We start from the raw sequence: 9,315 nt of genomic DNA, 5'->3' as shown, positions 1-9,315 counted from the left end.
CCGTCCTCCCTGGACTGACCTATCTCCTCCCTACCTCCCCACCTACACTCACCTTTACTGGCTCCATCCCCGCCTCTTTGACCTGTGTCTCCTCTCCACCTATCTTCTCCTCTATCCACCTCCCCCCCTCCCTATTTATTTCAGAACCCCCTTCCCCTCCCCCATTTCTGAAGAAGTGTCTAGGCCCGAAACGTCAGCCTTCTGCTCCTCGGCCTGCTGTGTTCATCCAGCTCTACACCTTGTTATCTCAGATTCTCCAGCATCTGCAGTTCCTACTATCTTTGTTTAATTTCTGAGTCTTACAGGGGATATTCTACTCTGGTTAAGCAAATCTTGTATCCTCTAATTGTGAGAATATATTGTCATATGTCAAAGTAAGAATATTTAACAGAAAATGCTTACCATTATGTCCTGGCTTACTTTCACCTATCAAGTACCACTTATGTACCTTTAGGAACTATGTTCATTAAAGCAAGCTACACTTCGGAACGTTATAACAAATCCACTTTTCCACAGCTCTCTCGCCCACAAATGCGGACTTTGAAAACAACTATTTACTTTTGTTTTTAACAAGGCACACATTAGTGCTGAGTCAAATTAACAGTCTATTTGCTGATCTTAATGACTGATGAGCTGGGCACAAGAAGCCTCAGGTAAGACCACACGCAAACTCTCTGCGTAACAGACTTTGCTGTTAAATCAACAGCAAGAAAACTACTGTCCCTGTCTTGAGCTAAGATACAATTCAAATTTTCATCTGATATAATGCAGCCAATCATGAATCACTATCTCAAGATGGTTCTTCTTTTATCATTGAACAGGTTGCTCAAGGAATCTGGCAAGGTCCTGTAAAGGGATGCCAAAGATTGTAATTTTCACAAATGCATTAAATCAATAGCTAAATAGAGTTTTTTTTTAAAATGAGAGTTTGGCCTATGTCCACCCCTATCACTTGGACCAAGGTATTGAAAATTATTAATTGGATATGCAAGACCCTTATGAAAACTATTCAGGTTCTGAACCATTCTAAGTTGAATGAGTTGGGCGCTGCTCCTGAAAGAACCAAAGAGTTTCCAACCCGTCATGTGACATAATTGCTGTAATCCGGAGGTGAACAAATAGCTTGAGAGACAAAAATGCTCGATTTGTTTATTGCATAGAGCATAGCTGTAAGATACGCAAGAATCCAATAAACAAGACATTAAATGCACTCTGGACTTAGCATTTTCCTTTTTTTTTTAAAACAAACATTCCAACGCCGACTGAAGGAAATGATCAACAAAAACAACCCACTCCAAGATTTTCCACAACTTGGACGCACAAATTTTTGTGTAATCTGTAATAAGATATTACGTCAAGTTAAACGTAGTGGACTAAATCAACAGAACAGTCATGTGCTAAGGGTACAGATTTGAATTCAGATATAGCATTCACTGAACGCTTGCAAAATTAGTAATTTATTAAAAGTATCCCTGTAAACATTCGCAACAGAGCATGTTGTAATGGTCCTATTCATTTGTGTTCAACATGAATTAGTTGCCAAGAAACCTTCATTTAGGTGGCAATAGCTGGTTTTATTGGTAGGATCAGATTTCCGATTCCGAGATATTGAGAGCTGTGAGACAGTGAAAGATCAAGCCACTAGCTTCCTGTTCAGTTAAAGCAGGAAAAAGCACAATCAAGAAGGATTGTGATCTGGCAAGCAAGCCAAATCTGAAGGCAGCGAGCCCTCTCCTTAAATGAGGCAAACAGTTCCCAGAATCTTTAAGTCACAAGAGTGCACTTATACCTCCAAAAATAACAGCGACATGGGCTTTCTTCTTTTATTTGCTACAAGTAATTTATGAAAAATAATGTCAGGTAAATGTTAATCAGCTCATTAATTTATTGGTTGTAAATCAGGCTTGTTAAACTAGTAGTGCAGCTCAAGCCAAGTCCAGAGCACAGGAAGATTGGAAGAGCCATAGTAATTGGTATTTCAATAGAACAGCAGATAGGTCTTTCAGCAGCCACAGGCAGAACTCCAGGATGGTGAGATGACACCTGGTGCCTGGGTCAAGGATGTCACTGAGCAGCTGCAGAGCATTCAGAGAGAGAAAAATAACAGACCAGACCAACAACATAGTCAGAAAGCTAGATATGGTCCTGCAATCAGAATTTGTGGAGCTAGGCAGAAAATTAAAGAGAGGAACCTCAAAAGTAGCCATCCCCACATTATTGTCAGCGTTGTGTGCAAATGAGCTCAAAGATAGGAGATAAATGAATGGAAAGTTGGTGCAGAAGGGAGGGTTTTAGATTCTTGGGATATCTCTAAAGTTCAAAAATAGGCCAATGATATTATTATTGGTTTAGATAGTTTGAGAGGAAAAAGAATGGAGGTAACAAAATTATTGAGGTGCATTCAGATGGAACATATGGCAGTGGTGATTATAATTCAGTTATTTTTGATATTAAACATATTATCATGGAAAAAGACAAAGATAGAACAGGCATTAGAGTTGTAAATTGAGGAAAACCCAATTTTGCTAAGTTGTGAAGTGATTTAGCAAAAGTTGATATAAAACAGCAAACAAACAGTGCGTCAGCAGTGGGAAGCACTCAAAGCACAGGTTCAAGAAAACATGTTTCCACAAAACCAAAGGGCAGTATGGCCAAATTTAGAGTTCTTTGGATGTCAAGAAGTTTGCAGACTAAGGCAGAAAAGGAAAGCTTATGACTGATAGCAACAATTCACTACTACAGAAAGCTAACAACAGTATAGAAAATAGAGTGATAAAATCAAAGAAAATCAAGAAAGCAAAGAGGCAGCATGAAAAAATATTGGCAAGGAAAATCAAGGTGAACCCAAAAATGGTTTTATCAATACAATAAGAATACAATGATAACTAAGTAATCAATCGGTCCCCTAACAGTCTAAATTGGTAGACCAAGTGTAGAGGCAGAAGACATTGCTATGGTTCTTAATAAAGACATTACATCTGCTTCATAAAAGAGGGGAATTATACAGATATTGCAGTTAAGAAAGAGCAGTGCAGACAATTTGCTGCGATAAACATATATTAGTGAGATTAGAATCCTTAAAAATGGAAATATCATCACTGTCAGAAGAAATGTCGTCTAGACCATTAAAAGAAGCCAGGGAAAAAATAGCAGCAAGTCTGACCATTATTTTCCAATACTCACTCAATACAAATGCGGTGCTGAAGGACTGGTGGACTGTTAATGTTGTACTTTTGTTTAAAAAGAGAACAAGGCTTAAACCAAATAATTACAGGTCAGTCAGTGTAACTTTGGTTGTGAGCAAATTATTCCAAGTAATTCTGAGAGACAGGATAAACTGTCACTTCGAAAAGTGCAGATTAATTATGATAGTCAGCATGGATTTGTAAAGCTAAGATTGGATCTAATTACCTTATTTGAGCTTCTGAGGAAGTAGCAAGGAGGATTGGTGAGTGTAATGCAATTGATGTGGTCTACATGAATGTTACTATGATTTTGGACAAGATCCCATGTGAAAGATTGTTTATTTAAAAAAAGACTAACAGGATCCAGGTGACTGTAGCAAGCTAATTACAAAACTAGCTCAGTCACAGCAAACAAAAGGGGTTAGCTGGTTAGTTTGCAACTAGAAAGCTGTTTCCAGTGAGGTTCTGCAGGGCTCAGAACTAGATCCTCTGGTTTGTGTGTTATTTAGGTGTAAATGTCGGGGTCATGATCAAAAAGTTTGTTGATAACGACACAAAAATTGGTTGTATTGTTCAGCATGAGCAGTATAACTGTAGGCTACAGGAAGATCTGAATGGCTGGTTCATTTGTCAGCTGGTGCAGGCAAGATGGGCTAAGTGGGCTCTTTCTGTGCCAAAAACCTTGAACGATCGTATGATATTATGGTTTCCTCGATGCAAACAACCACTGCCACGCAATGATAATCACTTAGGATCAAGTCTATGTCCCTTAACAAGGCTATAAAATATATTTAATGGCTAATGAGACAGAATTTGAATAATCTAAATTGGTGAAATGTATCCAATTCTGTGTTGTTGGAATGAGCACTAACCTTACACATACTAACTTTCACACTGATAATTCAACATTCAGGTATAAGGTTTCATTCACCAAAAGCAATTAAAGGGACAACACCAACAACTTAGCTTTAAAATCAACAGCAGAAAATTACTGGAGACTAAAGGCATCAAATAATATTTAAAAGGACACAGACTAATCAGGGATACTAGTAAGGATTTGTGAAGGATGGAATATGATTAAATAACCTGATATCATTTATTTGATAGAACAACAGAAGGTGAATGAGGAGGAAGAGGCAGGAGCAAAAGACTGCAGTTGATATGGACTTCTAAAAAAAATTGATAAAGCCATATGAAAAACTGACAAAATTAAGACCATGCTATAAAGATATGGCAAGACTAGAAATCAAAGAGTGTGACCAGAAGGACACAGCATACGTACAAATGCATCATAAAACAAGGTCAGTGTGGAGAAAAATGGTAGAAAGACGGAATTATAATTCCTTTATTTGAATGCATGCACATGTGTAACATTATATAAAAATTCATGGCACAATAGAAGTAAATGGGTATGTTATAACAGTCATTGCAAAGACATGGGGCAGACATTTATGCTCCGTCACTGTCAAGTCTTGAATTATGAGGGTCCAAACAACTCAAGTGGCAGGTCACTCTGCTCCAACCTTGGCCAAGAAGAGGGATCACTTTCCTCAAGTGACCCTTTTCCACATTATCTCTCTCCTGTCACAACCCAAAGGTCAGCCCTGCGAGTTGTTCCTCAACCCAGCCTCAAGACCTTCACCACCCATCTCACCCTTGCCCCTGATTCCCACTGACTCTTCAAGGGGTAGGGAGGATAGCCATACCGAAAATCCTTCCTGTGCTGGTAATGCTGAAAACTGAATTTTCCAGGGCATTGTGGGTGGCTCTGTTAATAAAAGATTAGATTGGTACAGTAATGAAAACAAGCTTGGTTTAGAAGGTCAAAGTGTAAAATCAGTCTTTTGGAATTCTTTCACAGGATGCGAGCATTGTTGGCAAGGGCAGTATTTGGTGCCCATCCCCAATTATCTTTGAATTGAGAGGCTTGTTTAACTATTTCTGAGATCAGTTAGCAGTCAACCACCATACGGTGGGTTTGGAGACACAGGTAGGCCAGTCCAAGTAAAGAATGCAGAACTCCCTATGTAGAGGGCATTAGTGAACCAGAGGGCTCCAACAGGCCTAACAGACAGCAGGGAGAATTGAGAAAACTATTGATGCAATGCTTGAAATTTTCCTCTCATTTACATCACTGCTAAATTGCACACAACCTAACCATAAATTTCCAACCAACTACATGCAGACCCCAACACCCCTAACCATCTCCTGTCCCTGTCCACTCAACTACCATCTCCTTCCCCGCCAGTAGCTGGCCTCAAATTCCACCTGATGTCATCATCCAATCTATTAAGAACAGCCACTGGAGAATAGTACCAGTGCCTTTAGGATGGAAGCTCAGTATGAACCAACGCTTTCAGAAAAATAGTGAAAACGTTTTTAAAAATTAAAGACAGTACAAGCAACCTCAAGACTATAATACCATTGTGGGATTCACAATGGTGTCGTGAACAGTTTAATTGCATCATTGTCTGCAAAGCTAAAAGGTGAGGGTGGAACTTGAATATCATGGCAAGCAAGCATAATTCAACCCCAATTTTAAATTCATATGTTCTCACTTTTGAAAAACATGCAAAGAGGCTGTATATAGTTGGTTACAGCATAGACGAGGAAGTTAGGAGAGGCAAATCTGTGTGGCTGCGTTTACATGAATTCATAATGAGTTGACACAAGAAATGTGTTTATAAATAAAAAGGGTTTTAAATACATTATGGACCATCATGTGTGCTCTGCTCAACTGGCAACTTTGCACATTGTCTGCAAATGCTTCAAACTGAGCTGTTTACTTGGCAGTTTTTTGTTCACTCATGGGATGTGGGCTTTGATGGCCAGACCAGCATTTATTGCCCATCCCTAACTGCCCAGAGGCAATTTCCTTAAAGGACACTCGTGAACCTGATGGGTTTTTCCAACAATCAACAATGGTTTCACAATCATCATTAGACTCTTAATTCCAGATTTTTATTGAATTCAAATTTCACCATCTGCCATAGCAGGATTTGAACCCAGATCTCCAGAACATTGCCTAGATCTCTGGATTAATAGTCTAGAGATAATGCCACTAGGCCATTGCCTCCCCTCAGCACCCTCCAATCCCCTTCCACTCTCAAGAAGATGGGGAAGAAAGAAGTAAATCTACTTCAATCAGAACAGGAATCAAACCTACACTGTTGATATTATTCTGAATCAGATACAACCCATCAAGCCGACTGATCAAACTGGTCCCCATGTTATGTGTGGTGTTGTTACATATATAATCTGTTGCCATGTCTTTTAGCTCCAGGCTAGATCTTCAATCACAGAATAAACAGGATTGTTGCAACGGAGCCAATTTGTAGTGTCATGCTTAACTGAAGCATAAGTCTCAGTCATGACTTTTTTTAAACAAATATTTTATGAAATGTAAGTGTGGGTGGTAAGATCGGTATTTGTTGCATATTCCTAAACGTCCTTGAACCAAATAGAAGAGTCTCCACATTTCTATGGGTCTGGAGTCACATGTAGGCATAGGCCAGATTAGGATGACAGATTTTTCTTTAAAGAGCGTTGGTGAACTAGATGGGTTTTTGTAACACTCAATGGTGGTTTCATGCTGAATATTACTGAGACTAGCTTTCAATTCCAAAGTTAATGAATTGAATTAAAACCAGTGCTCCCACAGAATTAGTCTGGGCCTCTGGATCATCAGTCAAGTGACATTGCCACCACACCACCATGTCTCCTCATATTTTCTAGAATTTGAATTGTAGTAAACTGCTGCAATGGCAGCGGCAATTCAAAATGAAATATATTACTAAAGTAATCACTGGAATTGTTGGGATATAGCCAAACCTCTATTCCTGCAGTCTTTAACTTACTCAAACATTCAAAGCAAAACAATAATTTTGTCCAAGTTTTTTTTAAAAAAGTGCTTTGAAGCTAAATAAAAACAGAAAATCTGATTAAACTATCTGGTAGAGAGGTTTCATCTGAACTGTCTCTGCTTTCAAGTGATGAAAATCTTTTTCTGAAAAAAACCGTATTACTGTTGCCTTTTATTTTGCAAAGAATCACAGTTCAGTTAGTTTCTACAGACTTGGCATAACGTGTCTTCACCTGCTGTTGTGCAAGATTTTTAATTTATTGCTCGACACTCAAAGACCGCCTATGGTTAAATCTCTAGACAGAATCAATTTACTTCACTCGGCAAGAAACTAAATGTGACCCTAACCTTGTGCAATTTCAATGATATAAATCGTTCAAAATAAGTACAGGACTGAGATCTAATTATACAGATTACTCATCGCACTTTGAGGTCTGGGATTACACGAAGCAATTCCCACAATAAATAAAGCGATTATGTAAACACTGCATTATAGAGGCTGGTGACATCAAATTACACGGTCTCTGGAGACAATCCATTTAACTTTCCTCGTAGGAGGGAGAAGAAACCTCCAGTCTTGCATCCGGCATAGTCCCCAAGCTGCTGTTGTATTCCTGTGCCTTGAAAGCAAGAGACTGAAATGGCTTGTTGGTCTTGCAAACATCATTGTACCAGGGGGTAGTCTCAACTAGACTGTAATGAGGGGGAACGGAGCGATTACATAACGGCACTAAGATTGCAATTCCAATCTGTAACCATCTAGAGTCGAATGAGAGAAATTTCAAGGGTTAATTGCCTGAGTGTTTGCGAGGGATGTGAATTTATTCAATATTAAAGCGAATGGCCTGTGCATAAGTCAGCCTTGCAGCCTAGCAAAATGTAAACACGGTGGGCGCCGTTTAGTTTGTGACTAATAGTTATTTATATAAACGTCAAATTATCTCTCATATCAAATAAAGGCTAGACAGAAACTCAGGGTCACAAAACACAATCAGGGCAACTGTGACGGAAATAAGTTTGTACGAATCCAATTCGATGTATTCACTTCAGAATCAGCCTCCATACAATAATTCTGTACATTTGTGTACGTGTGTTGGTTCAAAATAGTTTGAACGCACAGCGTTAAAACATATAAACTGAAGCAAAAATAAAAGCAAACGTGGCTAGTCCGCTTACAAAAATACCGGGAAGAGTTTGTTTTCAGCTCACCTGGATCAAATCCTGGTCGGAGGATAGATGCGATTCCCGGGATTTGAAACAGTTCTGACACTTGCTGTGATTGAAGATATTCGCCTGGAATTTTCTACAAGCTGCATTCTCCTTGGCAGACATGGTCCCCGTGGAACAGTCAAACAAGCCCGGAGTTTGAGAACTCCCATCGATATTGGGGCAGACCTGAGGGAGACTGCAGGGGCCGGCTCTCTCTCTCCCTCCTTACCCCGTCCGCACGCTCAATTAAAACCCCTCCAAACAGTGCAATCCTAGTCCCGAACCAAAAACAGCACTGGATCCATTCTTCAGCCACCCCCCCCACCACCTTGAAAAACACACACACACACACACACACACAAACTTCCCAGAGGAAAAAAAACGTGGAAGCACAATCCTGGGGCTAACGAGGATTCAACTCGTGTCACATAAGAGTGAGGCTGACCAGAATAAGAAGCAGTTTGGTGGAGTGTTTGGCCTCGTTCACACAGAGAGAGAGAGGGAGTGTGTGTCTCGGCTCCTGTGCCCCTGTGCTGGGAACTGCCACCACCAGACCGCTCGCTCCTCAAACTCCGCTTTCACTCACACACAGAGGCAGCTCCGCGACGCCTGCGCGTTTCCACGTACACGTCATCCCCGAGCCACCTTTCCCCTGGAGCAGTGCCGGACAAGTTGTTGTACACAAGCCGCTTCTGCACTCATTCACCTTCAAAGCGTGATCTGAAACCATTCGGAGCACCGAACAAAAATCAGCAACTTATATCTCTCTCCAATTACACCCCCCCCTCCCCAAATTAGAGGGAATTGGACAGCTCTCCCTTTTGCCACATTGTCCACTTCACCTTCAGTATGACTTTCCCTGTGAACTTTTTTGTCGGTGAGGGGTTTGCAAAAATAGAGTAACTCACCCCTTGTGACAAAAAAAAGCATTTCGCTCCAATCCGAATGTCTCTTCAACAGTTCCAGATTTTGCATCCACACTATGCCACCCAGACAGTAATTCAAAACACTGATCACTTTTTAAACATGTTTCCTGAACATCGACCATCTACTTGCCTT

General features: G+C 40.2%; 1 protein-coding gene across 7 annotated transcripts in view; it reads right to left on the bottom strand.

The window, feature by feature from the left end:
• si:ch73-103b11.2 (myosin phosphatase Rho-interacting protein) overlaps window positions 1–8,832 on the bottom strand; it is a 183,791-nt gene extending 174,959 nt beyond the window's left edge. For all 7 annotated transcript variants that reach the window (XM_048609494.1, XM_048609490.1, XM_048609495.1 and 4 more), the window contains exon 1: window positions 8,257–8,832. In XM_048609494.1, the coding sequence (XP_048465451.1) occupies window positions 8,257–8,379 (123 nt within the window). In that variant the 5' untranslated portion in view covers window positions 8,380–8,832. The remainder of the gene's footprint in view (window positions 1–8,256) is intronic.
• Window positions 8,833–9,315: the final 483 nt, after the last annotated feature.

The sequence above is a fragment of the Rhincodon typus genome, chromosome 21, assembly GCF_021869965.1.
Source record: "Rhincodon typus isolate 14 chromosome 21, sRhiTyp1.1, whole genome shotgun sequence".
Classification (NCBI taxonomy): domain Eukaryota; kingdom Metazoa; phylum Chordata; class Chondrichthyes; order Orectolobiformes; family Rhincodontidae; genus Rhincodon; species Rhincodon typus.
This window is presented reverse-complemented; position numbering and strand designations above follow the sequence as displayed.